At 38.8% G+C, this 20,813-nt stretch overlaps 6 protein-coding genes across 6 annotated transcripts; 2 read left to right on the top strand and 4 right to left on the bottom strand.

Annotated features, from left to right (window-relative positions):
- Nucleotides 1-7,928: 7,928 nt before the first annotated feature.
- Nucleotides 7,929-8,913, bottom strand: J7T55_012959 (uncharacterized protein; the record flags this gene model as incomplete). Its single annotated transcript, XM_053141601.1, has 3 exons — nt 7,929-8,611; nt 8,797-8,809; nt 8,884-8,913. The coding sequence occupies 3 exons, from the start codon at nt 8,911-8,913 to the stop codon at nt 7,929-7,931; spliced, it is 726 nt and encodes a 241-aa protein (XP_052995306.1).
- A 228-nt stretch (nt 8,914-9,141) lies between these two features.
- J7T55_012958 (uncharacterized protein) lies at nt 9,142-10,756 on the top strand (the record flags this gene model as incomplete). The annotated part of the gene is made up of 4 exons (XM_053141600.1): nt 9,142-9,568; nt 9,624-9,943; nt 10,001-10,451; nt 10,623-10,756. 4 exons carry the CDS (start codon nt 9,142-9,144, stop codon nt 10,754-10,756), a joined length of 1,332 nt encoding a protein of 443 aa, XP_052995305.1.
- Nucleotides 10,757-10,938: 182 nt separating this feature from the next.
- On the bottom strand, nt 10,939-11,469 carry J7T55_012957 (uncharacterized protein; the record flags this gene model as incomplete). The annotated part of the gene is made up of 1 exon (XM_053141597.1): nt 10,939-11,469. One exon carries the CDS (start codon nt 11,467-11,469, stop codon nt 10,939-10,941), a length of 531 nt encoding a protein of 176 aa, XP_052995304.1.
- Nucleotides 11,470-12,015: 546 nt separating this feature from the next.
- J7T55_012956 (criflavine sensitivity control protein acr-2) lies at nt 12,016-13,603 on the bottom strand (the record flags this gene model as incomplete). Its single annotated transcript, XM_053141596.1, has 2 exons — nt 12,016-13,034; nt 13,225-13,603. The coding sequence occupies 2 exons, from the start codon at nt 13,601-13,603 to the stop codon at nt 12,016-12,018; spliced, it is 1,398 nt and encodes a 465-aa protein (XP_052995303.1).
- Nucleotides 13,604-14,320: 717 nt separating this feature from the next.
- Nucleotides 14,321-16,227, top strand: J7T55_012955 (membrane transporter; the record flags this gene model as incomplete). The annotated part of the gene is made up of 4 exons (XM_053141595.1): nt 14,321-14,512; nt 14,576-15,387; nt 15,449-15,502; nt 15,702-16,227. The coding sequence occupies 4 exons, from the start codon at nt 14,321-14,323 to the stop codon at nt 16,225-16,227; spliced, it is 1,584 nt and encodes a 527-aa protein (XP_052995302.1).
- A 159-nt stretch (nt 16,228-16,386) lies between these two features.
- On the bottom strand, nt 16,387-19,149 carry J7T55_012954 (uncharacterized protein; the record flags this gene model as incomplete). Its single annotated transcript, XM_053141594.1, has 1 exon — nt 16,387-19,149. One exon carries the CDS (start codon nt 19,147-19,149, stop codon nt 16,387-16,389), a length of 2,763 nt encoding a protein of 920 aa, XP_052995301.1.
- Between the last annotated feature and the right edge of the window lie 1,664 nt (nt 19,150-20,813).

Raw genomic sequence — 20,813 nt, 5'->3', positions numbered from 1 at the left:
AAATAATAAAGGGTATTTTCTATTGTTTTGCTTATATTAAATAAAGTAAGAGGTATAATAGCTTTAGAGTGCTAATAAGTACTTATAAGTTTTAGTTTTCCTTATTTTTTTGTTTTTTTTTTTTTAACTATTTTTTTAGTATTTTAGGTTATTATAAAAGAAAAGAAGTTATATTTTTAAAAGCTTAAGGCTTAAAAAGCTTTATATAAAGCTTATTGTTAGGTAAGTAAGGCGATAGTTTGTTTAAATTATTTATATTATTAAAGGGAGTTTTTAGTTTATTATAGGGCTAGTTTAGTAAATAAAGGTTTAGCTGCTTTAAATGTGTTTAAAGAGGCTGATTATATTAAGGCTATTAACTAAGTTGTAATTAAAGAGTTTAAAGCTGTTTTTAATATTTAATAAAATAAGGGTTTTAGTATTATAGATTAAGGTTTTATAATAAAGTTTATTAATATAAATTTTTCTAGCTAGTTATTTAGTAGTATATTTAAAATACCTTTTAATAGTTTATTAAGTTTTAAATAAATTTTTATAAATTATTTTTATTATTATAATTCTTTTATTTAATTAAGTATTTTATTATTCTCTTATATATTTAGTAGTTTAAAATATGTTTTACTTTATATTTTAGTTTATAGTTGTTAAGCTTAATACTAATAGCTAGTATTGTATTAGCTAATATAGGTTTTAATATAGAAATATAAAAAATTAGGTAAATTTTTATTCCTTTTAATAGTATAAGTTTATAGTTTGTTTTTAATATTTTTTTTTTAACTTTAAATAGTTTAATCTTTTTAAAATTAAGTTTATTATTAAATTGCTTAGTTTTAATTTATTTTTTATAAAGTAGGTAAACTATATTTCCTTTTTTAAAAGTTAGTTCCTTTAACTTTTATTAGTTTACTTATTTTATTATATATTTTTAAATAAATCTTAAGTTTACTATAATTTTTTTATAAATATTTTTAATTTATTTTATATAGTTAATAGCTTATAGTACTTTTATATTAAAAATTAGGTATTAATAAATGTTTGGATTAAATTTATAATTAGTATAGAATAATAAAATATTAGTAGTATATATATTTGCACTATTATATATAAATTATATTAATAATAATAATAGTACTTAATTATTTTACTAATAATTAATATAGTAATATATATATTATTTTAATATTTAGTTAAATTGTTTTATTTACTTATTTATTTATAAATATATTATTATTAAAAGTTTATATTTAGTTTTTAATTATTTTATTAAAAAGGATTAAAAGTTTAATATAAATAGTTTATTTTAGTTAAATATAATTTTATTTAATAGCTTATATTAGCTAACAATTATTTTAAGAAATATATAGGTAAGTTCTTTTATTATACTAGCTTTTTTATAAAGTATAAAGTATATATATTTTATAAATTTGTTTATTATAACTAAAATGCTATTATAGCTAACTTTTATTATTAGTTTTTTAGATAAAGAAAGTTTAATAATAAAGTTTAAGCTAATTAATTTCTATAGTTTATTTAGTATTAGTAATAGTTATAATAGCCTATATAGCTTATATTTTATAAGCTTGTTTTTATTATAAAGGTTACATTTATTAATAATTTAGGCTATTTTTTATTTTATATTAAGGAAGTTTTAGTATTATTTTAGCTTTAAGTATATAGCTTAAATGCTTTAATAGCTATATACTAGTGCTTTATAAAGTTTTTTAATAACTTTTTTTTAAAAAGCTGCTGGAAGGTAGTATTTTCCCTTATAGAATAGGGTTTTATTTATATCCTATAGCTACTTTTTTTTATTACTTAGGATATTTTTATAGCTTTGTTTTACTTAATTAAGTTAGTTTATAGCAAATTATATTTAATAGGCTATTACAATTTATTACTTTAGTAGGTTATTTTTTAGTTAGTTTATAATAAATTGCCCTTTTAAGTACTTTATATTTAGGCTTTTATTTAGGTTTTTGTAGAGTATTGTATAGGTTTTAGGTGGAACCTTTTATTAATAGTTTAACTATTTGCTAAAAGTATTTGCTTTTCCGTTTTTAGATTTCTTTTAATATATAATTTTAATATTAAATTATAAAAAGTATTTTAATTATTAAATTTACTACTTATTAAGTTCCTTAATAGTTATAAAGTATACTAAGTTTTTATAGTTTATAAATATTTATATTTAATATTTTATTTTAATTAAATAGTATTCCTATTTTTTAAATACTTTAATAATTACTATTAATTTTTTATTATATATTAAATAGTTTAGTTTAGGTTTATTAAGTTTTTATAAAAAAAATGTAATAAGGTGAAATTGTTTTTATTTATTGCATTATCCTAGTTTTTCTTTAATAGTAAAGTCTAAAGCATTAGTACTTATATTATAAACCTTTTTAAGGTCTGCTTTTATAAGTATAGGTTTTAAAAAAACTTATTTTTTAATTTTATTAAATATATTTTATTCTTCTTTTCCCTATTTAAAAAATTAATTTTTTTTAATAAAGTTAGTTAATAATATAAATAACTCTTTATAGTTCTTAATATATTGTTAATAGAAGTTAATATAACTTTAGAAGCCTTTAACTTCTTTAATATTAGTTAAGGTTAGCTAATCCTTAATTACTGTAATTTTAAAAGTTTATATTTTAATTTTTCCTAATTGGATTATATATTTAAGGAAGTTAACTTTTTATATATAAAAGTAATTCTTTTTTAATTTTATTAAAAGTTTAGTATTTTAAAGAGTTTAAAGGATTTAGTATATATACTATTTATATTGCTTAAGTATTTTTAAAAAAATTAAAATATTATTTAAGTAAACTATTATAAAGTAGTTAAAGTATTTCTATAAAATATTATTAATTATTATTTAAAAAGAGATAGGTATATTAGTAAAGCTAAAGAGTATAATTAAGTATTTAAAGTAATTATACTTTATTTTAAAAGCAGTTTTCTATTTTTCTTTATATTTTATTTTAATAAGGTTATAAATACTTTTAAAATTTAATATTATAAATTATTATACTTTTTAAAGTTTATTATATAATTTCTTAATAAATAAAAGGGGGTATTGATTTTTAATTATAATTTTATTAAGCTATTAATAGTTTATATAAAGGTATAGCTTTCTATTTTTTTTAAGTATAAAAAGAATAGGGTAGCCTATAGGTAATATAAATAGTTAAATATATTCCTTTTTTAGGTTGTTATTAAGGTATTTTTATAGTATTTTAAGCTATTTTTTATTAAGGTTATAGATTTTATAAAATTTAAAATGATTTTCTTTCTTTAAAGGTATTTTATAGTTTTATTAATTATATTTAAATAGTTTAATATTAAATATTACTTAAAATAGCTTTAAGTATTTTTAATACTTTTTTAAAATTTATTTTAAATTATTTATCTTTTTCTATTATTATATAAAATAAATAAACTTTTTAAATAGCAGCTATATTATTTTATAGTATGCTAAATATTATTGTTTTTATATTTATTATAAAGTTCTTTCTAGGGATATAACTGTAATTTTTAGGATTTCTGGTAAATAGTATACTTATTTAAGTATTATCTAGATTTTTTATATTTACTATTATATTATTTAGGCTAGCTACTTTATTTTTTTTTTAGTTTATAGCGGATTAAGGTATTACTACTATTTATTTAATTTATTTAAAGGGTTAGCTGTTTTTACTTTAGTAATTAAGTTTTTCTTTTATTTTTAAAGAGGTTTGCTATATAAATCTATATAAGCGCTAGTATTGCAGCTATTTTTAAAAATTGAATTTGTTTCTTTATTTTTAACTTTCCTATTTATTAGTTAGTTTTAATAAATTTAGTTAATAGTTTAGTTAATTTAAGGGTTGCTTTTTTTAAGCTATAAAATTTTTAATATAATTTTATATTTTACTATATTTATAATATTAAATTAAATAATTTTTTTATAGTTATTAAAGATAATTAGTAGATAATTAGTTTCTATATTAATAATTTTATTTTTATAAAGTACCTTTTATTTATTAATAGTACTAAATATATAAAGTTTTATTTTTTATTATTATAGTATTTTATATTAATTTACTATTATTAGTAATATAAAGTTTTTTTATATTTTACTATTTAAAAGTATTATAAAGGGTTATTATTTAATTTATAATATAATTTTTATATATTTATATTTTTTAGTATTTATTATATAGAGAAACCTTTTTATATTAGTTAAAGCTAGTTAAGGCTTATTTAGATTTAGCTTTAATTATTTTTTATTATTTAGTTTTTTATTAAAATCTTTTTAATTTATTAAATAGCTTTTTATATAAGCCTTTTTACTGCTTTTAGCGCTTATATTATAATAGTAAGGTTTTTTAATATTATATTTTTTTTATTAAGCAGTAAAACTATATTAGGTTAGTAATATTAATATTAGTTTTAAAGTTTTAATTTAAAATATATTTAATAATTAGTTTATAAATAATGCCTTTATAATTTAAAGTTTTATAGGTAATATAGGGAATAGTTTATTTAAAGTTTAAAAATTATATATTTTTAATTTAGGGAATATTATTAAATACTTTAATATTATAATTCCTTTTACTTATAAAGCTTTACTATTTTTATTATACTTAGTTATTTAAAAAAGAAATCCTTTTTAATTTTACTTATATAATATATCTTATACTTATTAAAAATATATAAAGCTTATAAGATTTCTTTATAGTTTAGGTGCTAATAGTATATTTAAAGGTTATTATTAGGAAAACACGCTAGTAGTAGTATAAAGAGTTTTTTATAAATTGCTAATATTATTATACTTTTATTTTATTTTAGAATTATAATTTAAGTAATACTAGTATTAGGTATTATAAGGGGTGTTTTATTTACCTATTTATAAGGGTTTTAGTTTTTTAGATTTAAAAGTACTATTTAGTTAGTACTAACTATAATTATAAGTAGCTTTTGTTTTACTATTATAAGAGTTTTCTAGCTTTTAAGTACTTTTAAGAATTATTTTAACGCTTTTTTACTTAAAAGGTATATATTGCAGTTGTTATTATAGCACGCTGTTTAGCTTATAGATGTATGATTTTTTATGGGTTTTTTAGTAGCTAGGTTAGCTTATTATTGCTTTAGTATTAATTTCTAGTTATCCTTTTTCTTATTTTAGTAATTTTATATAAAATATTCTTTTTTATTATAATTATAGTATTTAATATCCTTTTTAGGTTTCTTTTAAATAGCATTAAGTTTTATTAAGCTTAAATACTATTTACTAGCTATTATTTATAGTTAGTACTATTTTTTAGAGCTTAGTTTATTTTACTAGCGAAAAGGATATATTAGGTTTTACCTTTTTTTTTTAAGTTTATACTTATAAATTTAGTTATTAATTTAAATAGCTAATTCTATATATTAAATAAAATTGTTTAGTTAGTTTAGTTTAAATAGTTTATTTTTTACTTTATTTTTTAACTTATTATAGAATATAAAGATCTTTATAGTATTAGTATAGTTGATTTTAATATAAATTTAGTAGAATTCTGTAGTATAAGTTATAGTGAATTCCTTTTAATATAGTTTTATAAGTTTCCTTTTTATTTGCTATTCTTTATTTAAGTTTTAAAAAAGTAATTTAAGGGTAAGCTTATAGTTTTTAAAGTTACTAAAAATGTTTTAGGTTTTTTATTTATATTATTTAAATTTGTTTTTTTTAAGGAAGTTTATAAAATAAGGTTTAAACTATATTAGAGCTTATTCTTTTAAAAAAAAGGCTATATATATAACTTGTTTTTTATTAAACTAATTATTAAAGCTATAAAAGTACTAATAAGCCTTAACTTAAGTAAAGTAGGCTTATAACTATCTTAGGGAACTATTATAAGAGGTTAAGTTAGTAAGTTTAATAAATTCCTTAGGTTTAACTAAAATATTAATAATATTAGTAGTGCTTTAAAGTATTTTAATTTTAGCTTTAAGTTTTTCTATTTTATTATTTTAGCTAGCTTATTCCTAAATATAAGTATAAAGTTTTTTAATTTTTTTAACTATTTTAAAATACTAGGCTTATAAAAGTTTAAAATTATTATTATTTAGCTTTTATTAAAGGTTTTTTTAAATATAGCTAAAAGATATATTAAAGTAAAGGTAGTAACTATATAAATTATTGCTTAGGGTTTATATAAAATATTTAAATAAAAGTAGTTAAAATATAATAATTATAGCTAGTTTTTAGCTAATAAACTTAATAAGCAGGTTTATATTTAAGAAATATTTAAAATAGTAATATTTTAAATAATATATAATAATAATAAATTAAAAGCTTTATAGCTATTTTAGGTAAATATTTAAATTAATTATTAAAAAGCTATTTTAAACTAATACTATTTACTAATAATAAGCATAATTTATATAGTTTATTTCTTTAGCTAAAGCAATAAAAGCATTACTTTTAGCAGCTTATTTAGAATATTGCTTACCTAAAGTAATAGGAGTATTAAATTATTTAAATTATTTAAAGTAAAGCGTTATTTTAATTATCTTAATTATCCTTTTACTCTATTATATAACCTACTTCTGTTATATAGTAAATCCTTTTAGGCTTGCCTTATTAGCCTGTAAAATTTATTTATACTTTTAGGGGATTAATAGTACTCCCTTAGTTTTATTCCTGTTACATTTATAATATATAGCTATATTTAAAGTTACTTACTAAGTATATAGTAAATATATATAAGTAATAGCTTTTCTTTTATATACTATAGTATTACTAAAATATAGTAAATTTACTTATTAATAAAAATAAACAAGGAATTTAGAGCTTAATAAGAATTAACATTTAATTTAAAGTATAATAAATGCTTAAAATAATTAAATTAAAAAGTATACTTACTATATTTAAATCCTTTTAATTATATAATAATTTATTAATATTTATAAAAAATACTTATAATAAATATAAGTTTATAAATATAAACAAATATTAGTATAGCTGCTTTATAAAAAACATATACAAATAATATACAAATCCTAAAGCAGTAAACTATCTCTTCCTATACCTAGCTATCTATAATTACCCTTATAACTACTAATTAATATTAGCTAAGTTATATATTTAAATATAATATACATTTAAAAATGTTAGTGTTTATTTAAGTATAAGTTATTTACTTAGTTATAGGAAACAGCTAAAGGCTATATCCCTCTAAGGCCTACTTATAGCTGTAGGCCTAACAGACTAATTAGCTCGCTATAAACGCTAACGCTACGATTCACACATCTTCTTCTATAATTCTTATGGCCCTTGGCTCTTTCTTTTCACAACACCTGAGGGCCTATCCTTTGAATAGTTATACTACACTCTTTTTGAGTCTTCTTTATGTGCAAAGACTAAACTCGCATATGAAATAGATGAGCTCTTGTTGAGGGATTCCTTCATCACTATCGGAAAAGGCCATGCTCAGCACCGTGAGGGCGACGAGGGCTTAATGAGGCACATTTCCAAGACTGGAATACTCAAGGAGAATGATCTGCGTCAGATCACCAGCAATAATGGTGATGCTAAACTGCCTAAGATTGATCACATGGAGAGATGATTTGAGATGTTACCAGTTCTATGGCCAGAATGGCACGAATAACACGGCGTATCCCTACTCAGTACATCAAAGCATGATTGCATGCATCCGGGGGGCCGGGCTGAGTATCAGAATGAAGAAAAAAAAAAGAGTAGCTAGACGCTCTTGGAATATTGCACATTTCAGTTCATGCTCACATCAACGCGTTTTATATAAATTCTACACTTGCCCTTGCACAAACAAGTTTGTTTAGGATGGCCATGCCAAGAGATCTCATTCCTTCCATGTGAGGCTACGTGAGTGTTTCATGTTGAAGTCAAAATGGATGGCCGTTGATGCCAAACGTACTGCCTTTCAACAGATGTCACTGTCTGCGTTGTAACCTGCTGCAATCAACCTCTTTCCTGCCTTCCATACCTTACCCGGAATGTCTTGCGAAGTTTGGAATCCCCTCTCCGGATAGTCCTTGATGCGTAGAAGGGTCTCAACCATGGCGGTGACGAACAAGGTCCTCGAGATAGCCTGACACGGGTATTCGTCAAAGTCGAGCTGGGGCGATGTGACACTGAATAGGACTGCTTCGTCGGGCCACTGTTTTCTGAAAGTTGAATATGTCCTCCTCTCCATGTATGATGACTGTACGAGTAGCAGCTTCTTCAGACTCAGTCCCATTGTCTTGAGCAAGTTGTATGTGAAACGGACATTCTCGCCCGTATTTGTGGACTCCTTCTCCATAATTACCCTGTCTTTCGGGACGCCCCTCATCAATGCAATGTCTGCGAAGACTTCCGCTTCTGTCTTGGAGAAACGATTCACGGTATGCCTGCCGTAACCACCCGAAAATATCAAATACTGCCCCTTGCCCCAGAGGTCCACGGCGCGGTGCGCAACACGCAGGTCGAAGCTGCAGAGGGTGAAAATGGCTTCTGCGGATTGCAGGATAGGCATATTCAGGCGGTGATAGTTGTACAAGGTTCTTGCGTCTTGTTCAATGGCAGCGCTCATAGGAATAGTAGTGATTGACATCTTGAGGCGTTCTTTGCGTGCCACGTGCCAGGATGAGTTGTCAAGTAGGTGGATTTCGTAGGATTAAGACAAAAAGAAAGCGATGCAGGAAAGCGCACGTCAAATGAGGTGGTAATCGGGACAGTGTGTATCGAGACTGTCTCGATGCCATCCTCTAGATGCCTGTGGCGTGCTTTCTCCTGTAAGCCAGACTCACCTCGATAGGTGACCTGGCAATGACAACAGCTCTTTCCGATTTCTGTGCGAAGGTCGTATTTTGACAACCGCATCTCACGGCACGTACACGCCATGAGCGACTGACTTCATGTACCATTTCTGATTCACATGGATTTCCATAACAAACATTGGAAAGTGCCTGCGGCTCCCTCCTCCGCAATGACCACGCAGCACGTTTGCGGCCTGTGTTTTTCATGAGGCCACCCAAATTCCAACTGCGTGCTGCCTTTCCTTGCAGTGAGAATTATAACAATCAACATTGAAAATATCATCTTCTAGAAGCCCTGACCAAGCACCCAGGTCACACTCGCAACGCACTCAAATCATGCCGGAACTCTCCATTGCAACAAAGCAGTTGACACGCTGTGCCGTACTCCTCTTTTCATTCCTCTCCTTCGCTCACTTGCACCTTGCACAACAGCTGCCCAACACTTTGTACTACTCCAATGAATCGCTCCACCAAGCTCTAAACAACCAAAGCACTGACGCAAATGGCATCTGTTCACCAGAAAGGATTGGGGCTGGCCCTCGACCCGAGGTCGATACTCCCGAAGAGTTTCTGAATTTTACCACGCTCTTCGCCACAGCACGCATCGCCAGCACGCCCCTTGGATATAAACTGGTCGGCCAAGCGCTAAATGGCTCCATGTATGGAAAGGTTTTTCAAGGTCTTTACTACCTCGACGAGTACAATCCTGCACTGTGTGCGTCGGAATGCAACGAAATTGAAGATTGCAGCGCATTCAATGTTTGTAGGTGAAACTCGATGCGACTTCTTTAACGATGATAGCTGACGCGGAGTTCCAGACTATGAACGAGACCCAACCATCAGTCCAAGTTACAACGGGTGTCCGAACCCTCCGTCTACCACAAACATCAAATGTGTCCTCTGGGGTCAATCCATAAATACGGATATCTCGCTGAATTGGGGCGAAGACAGATGCGACTTCAAGGTTGTCATCGCTGGGTCAAACTGCTACATAAAGCAAGCCGCACGCAACAATCTCACTGACCTTGGCTTTTTTGGACCCCGTGGCGAGTATGTCTCAATTCTCTGGGATAGTTCTCTGCCCCAGTATACAGTCAACCTTGTTTCAATGACCAAGGCACTTGTGAATTATAGCCAGGTCCGCTGACAAGTTCTTCATAGTGCTGTACCAGGATCTACTTTCCCTCACAGCCAGATGATTGAGCCTGAAGATGGCTACCTGACCTTCCTCGAGGTCTATCGCGAAATTTATGCAACAGACGGCGAAGGCCCCAGCTACGATCCCGCAGTATGTGCTGAGAAGTGCAATGCTCTCACCAAGTACAACAGTAAAAACAGAGTCAACCAGCATCCCTATATCAACGGCGCCTATCCCAAATGCAACATGTTCAATATGTTCGAGGTGTCCATGATTTCCGACAACAACCCCATAGCTTTCGTGTGCTTCTTCTACTCCACGAGCTGGGATAGCCTGTATTCAACAGAGATGAGTGGCGTAGATCCCGAGGGCAGGCACTTGCATGCAAGTATGGTCAAGGTATACCAACGACTTGATTACACAGACCCTCCGCTGTGTGCTCTAGAAGAGTGCAAGGGGGCACAGTATTATCGGGGTGGTAATTGCTCAGGATGGGGCCCTGAGTATTGTCAGCATAAGAGTGATCTGCTGGAGTAATTGACAGGTCGACCGACATACGGTCAGCACATTGGCTCGCTTTCTTGGATTCGTAAACTTAGCAACTTAAATCCTGTTCCTATTGCCCTAATTAGCCTTAGTCGTCCTGGTCCCTTGTCTGAGTGACCAGTACCGTTATCAGCCGATTCGTTTCCAATCACAAGCCCGACATCTCATGGCGAAATCGTGATCACTTTGACTTGGAAATCATTGAATGAGTATTGTTTGATTTTCGGCCAGCGCCTCGGCTTTGACTACATATGCAATGGATATTAGAAGTATTAAGCTGCATCATTTTCAACATGAACGCCGTTGTTGTTGGAATCCAGGAAGATTCATATACACGGCGTAGCCATATGAACGCATGCATATCATGTTTGGTAGTTCAACAGTTGTCCAATAAAGTTATGAGGGTATATCAGCGCCATCTCGATTAACACCTCCTCAGCTCAAACAGTCTACAGATTCCTCGCTGCCTCGCAGATTTCTGTCAAACGATCAATCAAGTGATCGTCACGCCCAAGAATAACCTCAGGAGATGTTTCACCTTGGAAACCTCCATGGATTTCCATCCAGTCATTCCAATCCTTATTCATTTTGTTCCAGAGGATATCCTTGCCTCCTGCACGACACTCCTGACGATTCAGCCATTCGTCCTTGAGCTCTGGTCTGGGATAGACACGGATGTAACGCAGGCCAGCCTCTTGCATTCTCTTGCGGAAGTCCTTGTGGCAACTGACCATAACGATACCGTGGGGCTCTGTAACAGCCTCGATGACCTTTTCCAAATAATGCTGCATCCATACCCCTGCTTTATCTTTGTGGTCGTTTTCTCCGGAGTCGAGATAGTAGACTTTCAAATCAGGCCTATTCTCCTTGAAGTACGATTTTCCGATGCATGGAAATCCGGAAATGATTATGGCACGCTGTATGAAGGGCTCGGAATTCGAATGATTATTGGTGCATGTCAGTCGAGGGGCACGAGGCATGATGAGCTTGCAGAATCGCTGTTTTGATCTGCTAGGATGACCAAGCTACTGCTGAGAAAGCCCACAGAAATTGGCAGTCGAGACAAATGTATTATCGTGGTCTTTCTTCTTTTTTGATTGTAGGTTTGTTTCTTTAAAGTGAGGTCAGTCGTTGATGAACACGATTTAAATATTCATGTTCGGCGAGGTTGTGGCTGCAAATTCAGTACCGAAGCTGTTGCTCACTGGACCCGATTATTCAAGTCGGCTTGACTGGACGTCAGTCTGGTCACAGACTCCCTTTCAAATCTACTGATACAAGTCTAAGTGACTGAGTCGCCTTGTGCACAGTCGTGTTACCCAAAATATTTTGCTCAAGGGAGCAAGCCCATAATATCTGTACTTCGGGGAATGCCTAACTTCATGGCATTTGAGCCCACACTCGCTGAATGCTAGTTTCTTAGCTGTTCACTGTTTAGCGAACTGTCTTCACTCGTATTATTGCCTTCTGCTGAGCCAAAATATCTTTGTATGTCCTCGCACGATTTACAAGCATCAACGTTGTTCTCACACGATCAGAGCGTGGTCAGAGGCTGCCTTCAACTCCTGCAGCCAGTTCATACCTGAATGTCCACCATGCTTGGACTTTGCATCTTTGGTCTCCCATACTCGCTGCATCATGGTAATGGCAGATTCGACATAGCCCCAGGGACAAACGAAGGCGTTGGATAGCCAAATCTTGTGCATCCTTCCCAAACACCACTGCCTTTCCGCCAGATCATTGGTTTGGGCACCCACCATAAAGGTCGGCCATATCAGACCCTTGGCTAACGCGTGCTCAATTGGCACAGACGCCAGCTGGTCTAGAACCTTTCGGGTTTGAGACTCCGCCGTGATCGACTGGTCAGAGAGTGAATCTCTTTCTAGGTCTGGGACGGCGAGGAGAATATAGAGACATGTTGCCGCCCGGTGCGCATCCGCTATTGACACTCTCACTTCAAGGTCATCTTTTGGTGACAGCCCCGGAATACTATACACCCAAGTCCTGAAGTCTAAACCACAGAGCTCATCCATCAAAGCTCCAGCTTGACAAACATCATTCTGAGACAGACGGCTTGCCCTAGATAATGTCTCGAGCATTATCGGCGGGTAACATCCATAGCTAAAAGCCGCTGCTCTCTGTAAGACGGAGGTGATGTCGATGGACTCGAACGCCGACAAGGCTGTGTCTCCAGAGCTTGCGAAAGCGGAGCCGAGCACATGGTATGTGATGCAGTCCGCCACAACAATGTCTGCCAGGTTAGCGACACTCGGCGGTATCTGTTTCCTAATCTCCATGGCATGAATGGAATTCAGGAGGTTTCCGGCAGCTTCGACATGTGTTTTCCAGCAGCCGCGCCCTGATTCGATGAGATCGAAATTGATGAAAAATACCACCGCGACCACGGCAATCGGCTTGTCTACAGCGGCCAAATTGTCAAGAGCACGACGGAGGAGGCGAAATGCTTGGCCTTTAGCTGTGAGGGCATCCACAAGTTCCTTTTGATATGTAAGCCCACGCGCACGGCGCAATGTGACCATGTGAACTGCGGAGGTGGCGAGAGTGATCTCGCGAATATAGTCAAAACTATCTATTAACGAGAGCATAGAGCGGAAGGGATTCTGTGTATCTTGATGGTCGAAAGAGACTAGATCTTGACAGACGGTTCGTGTAACTTTTAATACAAGTCAGACCTGTGCACCGAAAATTGCTTATTGAAGTAGCATGCAACTCACAGTGACCAATGTAGACACGGTGTCGTGGTGCGAGGTCGATCAGCAAAGGGTCAATGAGACTGAGTTGAAGAGGCTGAAATTCCGTGTCTGGCGGCTGCCGCCTCCTTGGGTGAACAAGATGTGAGGCGACAACATCTTTGGTATGGCTATGCACGGTGTGGCTTGGGCGTTGTGATATCTGGTCGGCGAGATTGCCCCTGACAGCCACAGCGTTCGTCCATCGGAGGAGCTTGCCGTAGCCCAGACACTTTTCTCCTTTGCTGGTACACTTTTGACAGTCTGGGATGGACCTATCGCATCTCAGTCGCTTCCGACGACAATTGTGACAGGATTTCGAGGGTGGGGACACGTTTGGCCGGGCCAGATCCGAGTCTATCATCCTCCTGCAGCGTTGTGCGTCACTCGCGGGCTTGGTATGTTGGGCTTAACGTAATGCAAGATCGAGACATAGTATACCGCACAAATCTATCCCAAGCGGAACAGATCAAGCTTCTAGAACGAGGCATGTGCTAGGGGATAACAGTGGAGTTCCCTTTTCATGGTATGATAGGGAGTCCAGGCCGAGCTGTTGGACGAAACAAAGAATCTCAGGTTTGAGGACGAAATGTCATGCCAACGCCATCAACCCTCTTTGTCAGCAATTCCGTACGTAATAAGCTTCTGTCTATTCTGAATTAGGTAGCCAAGACGCACGACGTGCATTAGTCCCACCGCCGACCCACTGTCCCGGACGAGGGACTAGGCCCTGACGTCCCTGACTACGGGACGACGCCCTGTCCGTCGCCCTTTACCGCATTTGGTAGCAAAATGGCAACCTCTGCATTGCAAGTCGTCATTACCAAGGCTGTGACACATTGTCTTCACCGTGTATTTCAAAGAAAAATTGGAAATAGGAGGCCGAGACTGGAATGACCACGAAAACATCTTCCTCCCATTAGTCATGTCGTTCCTCCCGACAAGTGGAGTCGAAAAACGTATTGATCCACCTTGACATATAAGATGTCGCTACCATCCAGGCATTCAGAAAGATGGATTTTGGTGACAATTTTGTCAATAGACGCAGTGAAGCATCTCCAATTCTGTGTGAGCCGACAGCATGAGCCTTCATGATATGTCTACTTCGCCGGAGCCGGACTCAGAGCACAATGTTCCTCCCACGATACGAGACCCAGCGACCTTCCAAAAGGCGGACCTGGAGCGTTTAGGGCGCCAGCGACCGGACGAGTTCAAGACAGCCGTCTCTGAGATATTCTTCTGCTCATCGATGTTAGTATCGATGCTGATGTCGGTACGTCTGATTGCCAAGCATCGACTTCTTTTGCCCTTTTACTCTAACACATGATTATTCCAGGAATACTTCATCTCTGGCTTCAACATTGTTCTCCCGACAGTGTCAGAAGAGCTCGATATCCCAATCGCCGCCCAAATATGGCCTTCGAGTGTCTTCGCCCTCATCGTGGGCGCACTGCTCCTTCCCCTCGGCAGAATAGCCGATATATATGGCGGCTTCATTGTCTTCAACTGTGGGTTGGCCTGGTTTCTGGTCTGGACCATCATCGCTGGCTTTAGTGTCAACTACAAGATGCTCATCGCCGCCCGGGCTCTCCAGGGCCTTGGCCCGGCAGCATTCCTGCCCACTGGCATCATGATCCTGGGCAAGATATATCGGCCTGGCCCCAGGAAGAACCTCATCTTCAGCCTCTATGGTGCGTTTGCGCCCCTGGGTTTCTTCTTTGGTGTGATCATGGGCGGTGTGGCGGGTGAATACTTGTCGTGGAGGTGGTACTTCTGGCTAGGCGCCATCGTTGTGGGTCTTTGCGGCGTGAGCGCCTTTTTCAGCATCCCGCGCGGCGACTTGCAGACTGCCGGTGTCGAAATGGACTACTGGGGCGTCGTCACCACAGTGCCTGCCCTGATCCTGATCGTATTTGCGGTGACGGACGGCGCACATGCGCCAAAGGGCTGGGCAACGGACTATGTTATCGTCACATTCGTCCTGGGTGTAGTGTTGCTGGGGGTATCTTTCGTCGTTGAAGGCTGGGTCGCCTCGCAGCCGCTTTTGCCAGCGAGCCTCTTCAGGCCGAAGTACGTGAAGACAATCTTGGTGGCCCTCGCATTTGCGTACGGAAATTTCGGTATCTTTATGTACTACGCCAGTTTCTAGTGAGTCTTTTCCCATCCCCTTGTCTTCTCAGCCAGCACGCTAACCACTATTAAATCAAAGTCTTTTTACAGTTATGAATTACAGCGTCATCTCAACGGCACTGGCCTTCATCCCGTAAGCAGCTTCCACTTTTAAGTCTCAACTTTGCAAGAATAAAGGTCTGCAATTTGAAGTCTGTTTCACTACCTGCCTCGAAGGCCTTTATCAGGCTGCAGTCTTTGAGACAGACTATGAGTACATGGTGTCCTAATTCACCCGGTTCCTATTACAACTTCTCCTTCAGTAAATTGGTAGCTAACTCCAATTGCTGCAGTATGGCGGCGGGTGGTATCGTCCTCGCAACTGTCGGTGGCTTTACTCTCCACTTGCTCCCAGGCCGTATTCTCTTGATCCTATCAGGGGCAGGGAGCATTATCAGCGTGCTGCTCTTCGCACTGATCCCGGAGGATGGCTCTTATTGGGCATGGATCCTACCGGCGATGATTGGCGCAACAATTGGGGTTGACATCGCGTTTAATGTCACGAATGTCTTCATCACTACCAATATACCCCAAAAAGAACAAGGTGCCGCGGGAGCCCTGATCTACAGTATCTTGTTCCTGCCTATCAGTCTCTTCCTAGGCATTTCGGACGTGGTGGCAGCGAGTTACGAATGGAGGGGCACCATGGTTAGCTACAAGGCGGCGTTTTGGTTCAGCACGGGCTGTGCTGCCGTCTCGCTGGTGCTGTTCTGCTTCGTTGATACCGGCAAGGCGGAAAGCCAATTGAGGGTTGAAGAGAAGGAGGCGTTGGAAGAGGGCCAGGAGGAAATAGGCGTCGTTCATGGTTCCAATACATGAGGTCGGCCATGTGACATGCATTAGAATCGTACTATATTTGCATTGATGGTATCATTCAATAAATCACAACGCTCCCCTTCCAAGCTGCAGTGTCCAAAAAAAGATATACCTATGTTCCTTGTCCCCTTTGGCACCATCTAGCCATGTTATTCGTCCCTCCTATCGATGGAACAAACTTCCTTCCCCGTGTCTCTGGTCTACATCTCCCTTGAGTCCGAAGCCACACCTCATATCAGTCGAAAACGCCCTCCTCCTACGGAAGTATCCTGAGCTCGATCTTTCTTCGGAGACCATACGCTCGTTAAAGCCTTCACCTTCAACTCCAACGAGGTTGGGATCCGGTCCGATCTCCGGAGGCGGTGACCACGCGCCTAGCCCCAGCTTGCTTTCATTCATAATGCCGTAGCCGAGCCTAAGGCTCTTGACATCCTTGGGAACATCTCCCCTGTCTTGAAGCGGGCCCATCCAGGCTACCTTCTCAAGCGCAGGACCCCTCGTGGCGGCGACGATGGATGAAAAGCGCGTGTTCCGCGTGACGCCCCCGTTCTCGCGGATCGCCAAGCCACCAACAGTGACACAGATCAGTGTTAGCACCACTGCGATGCCGTATACGATCCACAGGTCCCGCTTGTGGTAGGCATACGCATTAGCGGTGCGAGTTTTTGTGCAGTTGTATTTGTAGTCTGACTCGTCGCCGGTGCCGGTCGGCGTGCCTGACGATGCGGGTACTCCGCCGTCAAGAAGGGTCCCGGACTGCTCAGAGGGCCTCGCGGCCCAGACGACCTCGACGAACTGCGGATTGCTGAACATGGATAAGATGAGGTCTTCATAGAGGCCTTGTACCATAGGCATGAGGTTGGAGTAAGGGAAGTAATTGTTGCGCGGGTCAAGCAACTTAGTCTGGATGGCTTCGGTATTCTGGATAGGGTTGATGAGTGTATCCTCAACCTCAACTGTGCCATTAATAAAGTTTCGTAACATGTATCCCAGTGAATGGTACGCAGCGACCCGGCGATAACGGGCCGTGTCATTGGGATATATATAGTTCTCCTCGGGTATTGCGGTAATGTTGTCGTCCGTCCCGTCGTTGGCCTCTATACTGGGAATAAAAGTGGTGTTGATGATTGGTGCGCCGAACTTGCGACTGCTTATGGCGGCGGACTGCGATCCATCGGTGTAGTTGAACGTTGCGATGTAGTCTGTCTCACGGTGCTCACAGGCAAATATCTTCGGTGTGAACGCATCTTGCCAACCTGGATCAGAACGATTGGGCTGTACTTCACCGGGAGAATTTAACACGACGTATCCAATCCAGAGAATTGGCTCTACCCTTAATGCACCGAAATGGGCTGGCAATTCAGAATTGGGGATGTTCGGAATGCCGCTCACCCCGACGTTCTTTAACTGCGTGGTTGAGTATTCCCCGCCGGTAGCATAGGCATAATAGCTGTGTTTGCCCTGAGGGAGTAGGAAGTCAGTGCCGAAGGGGGCTTCGGCCTGGCCAGATTCTTGGGTGAGGTTTGCCGGCGTCGAGTTTACTCCGCTTGCTACCTCAGTACAGTTGTATCCGGGTGCAGTGAACTCGATGTTGAAGGTGCAGTTCCAGCCGGAGCCGCAAACCTCGTAGGAAGCATTCTTTCGCGCTACAACTTCTTGCAGGAAAGCACCGAGTGTCGCTGTCTGCTGGAAGTTGGGACTCGGTCCGGTGTAGTAGTCGAACCAGTCATCGTCGGTCTGATCATCCCGTTTGGTAGTGTTCCAAATTGACACTGGAATCTCAAAAAGCCCATCGATCTGTTTTGGTTTCCTCCAGTCGTTGAGATCTTCGAACGTAAAATTCAAGGTCCGTACTGAGGCGCACGTCGTATTGTTCACGATCGTTCGTGGCTCCACCAACAGGGTATTTGCTGTCAGGATGACTACCAGGGGCGTTGTCCAAGCAAAGAATACCAAAGCGAAAGCAGCTTTTGCATCCTTCAAGAACTCCCAATTGATCAGGGCAGCCATATCCTCAGCCGCAGCAAACATGGAGTCCAGTGCGGAGATGCTCATGAACCTCGAGCGAACAGTGACCCATATGCGCTGCTTAAAGGCTGAGATAGCAGCTGCACTGAATCCTGCCTTGGCCGCATAGGCGAGGAAGGTTCCATATCGCAGCATCTCAGTCTGGCTCTCGGCGGGCTCACCGTCAAGCGAGGCATAGAAGATGTGATGGCCAACTGCGCAGAGGAGCCCGAAGATGAAGCACACGTACATGCCGAGCGAGGAGTGCCACATTGGCCTGCATGTCCGAGGGCGCAGACTGCTGCTCCGATTTGGGGGCTCTTTGCCCTGGCCAGGATACATGAAAGTCGTCGACGGACCGAAAGAGACGGAGCGGGCTGAATGCCGGTTCCGCTGTGAATCGAGGAGCAGCTCTGCCTGGGAGTCTCTCTGGGGTCCCGCATACTGGCCGCTGTAAGGCTCGGGTGTGTAAAGCTGCGGCGTGCCGGGAAAGGACTCGTCACCGTGAAAGGGCATGCGGGTCGAAGATGCATTCTGTTGGTGGTAAAGAGGTTGTTCTGGTCCCGGTCCGGGTCGGCGGTCAGTCGCCCCCGCCTTCAGGGAGCTCAGGTCGACTCCATCGTCATCCATCATGGCCTGGCCTGCACCACCTGTAGGTATCGCAGCATTCTCAACTGGCTGCAGTGATAATCTGTCCAAGGGGGAGAGCCACTTCTCGTTGCCGGAGGACGTCGTGGAGATGTTTGAGACTGAAATATCAGAGGCAGCGCTTAGTCGGCGGCCTGCGGACGGTTTTGCTGTGGGCGCCGGAACGCCCAGGCGCTGTACCTGGTCATGGTGCTGAGCCGGATCAAGATCCTGGTGGGTTGGCACCTGATTGTGACCAGGATTTGCCCCTGGCTCAGTTGGCGTTGTCATGCTGTGCTGTGCTATGCTGCCCTATCTGCCCTACTACCCGCCCTAGTGCTCCCACTCCCACCCTCTGGCGATGTGTGATAAGAGGGGGTTGGCCAGGATCCCTACAGTAGAGGCTCACTCAGCTGGCTGGCTGGGCGGAAACGTTGGGCTTGCTTAGCGTAGGAGTAAGCTCCAAGTGCTGGGCGCCCAGCTCCGTGGACCTAGCGATCGATGCAACCCTCCCTGCGCAGAGTCTCGGCTTGAATCGCCGCCCATGCGGCTCGTTCATCTGCGAATGGGCTGAGCAAGGCCTGGGCAGAACAAGGTTGACAATACAGACTTGCGGTGGAAGCTGTCAGCTTCGGTGGAAAAAAAAAGTTTGGTGGCAAGCCAGGGGCAGGCGGGCATGATAGGTAAAAAAAGAAAAGCACACGCTGATGCTGTGCTTTTGGTATTTCATCATTTCCACCTCAGCAAAGTTGTTGATTAGGATCTGCCAGGATCGTCAGCCGAATTGGCAAATTCCGATACTGCGGTGCGACTGGTCGACCGCGAACAAAGTTTGTCGCGGCCCATCTTCTCGAGGCTGCCTGCAGCTGAAGAAGCGTCACCCACGCGACTCAAGAACGGTCCATCCACCCCCGTTGTCGACCCGTAAATGGATCCTGTTGGATTCCTCGCCTGTGGCTTCTTGTGCTTTTGCTGGCGAACATGGTGTGACTTGCAGAGTCGAAGCGGGCATGGAACCGTTCCTGCTAGTTATGCACACGCTGAGACACAAGCGTAGCCAAGCCCAATCATTTTCGCCGATCGGGAGACACTGACGATGGTGAGCCGCTGTCTTGTTGATCGATGTCTTGCCCCATACATGTGTTGGTCAACTTTGCGTTCCACCGCTTACGGCCCGCGTGGGCCCGGTACCATTGCTGACAGCGGGCTAGTTGGCGGGGGGTCGGGAGTCTTCCTGAGTACTGTGTACCCTCTGGGACACAACAAATCAAGGAGCCCTACTGACAGGTGGAGAAACTTGAAGGTCTTATAAATGATATCAACAGGTAATAGTAGCCTACTCCGGTTATGAAAGCCCAACCATCTCCTGTTCGAATCTTTTAAAATGCATTACCTTTAAATTTATGAAGAATAAATGTTTTTTTTTAAAACAAATAAACATTTACATTTACATCTATACGGATCAATGATATGGATCGAGTATGATTTGTGGTATCGGGGTGCGTAGTGCTAGCCTCGGTACGAGGTGTACAGCTTTGATTGCGCAGCACGGAATTCAGGGTGCAGTCGAATTGGCGCCCACGCCTGTCTGTCGCGTTCTGGGTCGGGTACTTTCTTGATTTGGAGCCATCGCCTTCAACTGTTCAGCGTCTCGGTGCCACAAAGTCACTCACGTGCTTCAAGGATGCAGTGAAAGCGGCTCGAAAATTGGACTCCACGGATGATCTGCCCGAGAGGGCGAAGCCTAAAAACTCAGGACCTATTCCGTCTACGTCGACCAGTGCGTTGACCATGTCTATGCGTCTGCGCTGTTGATCGCGGCAACTCCGTACGGTGCGCTGGGCAGCCAGGCGAAGTTGTTCACTCGAAATCAAGCATATCTCCTCGCTTTAAATGATGGATAAGGCTCATGTCTTGCAGTGTGTCTTCAATCAAACTATATTCCTTTTTGCCTT

Source organism: Diaporthe amygdali (genome assembly GCF_026229845.1).
Source record: "Diaporthe amygdali strain CAA958 chromosome Unknown NODE_9_length_1275696_cov_64_842800, whole genome shotgun sequence".
NCBI lineage: Eukaryota > Fungi > Ascomycota > Sordariomycetes > Diaporthales > Diaporthaceae > Diaporthe > Diaporthe amygdali.
The sequence above is the reverse complement of the archived record's forward strand: the minus strand, read 5'-3'. Positions and strand labels throughout refer to the sequence as shown.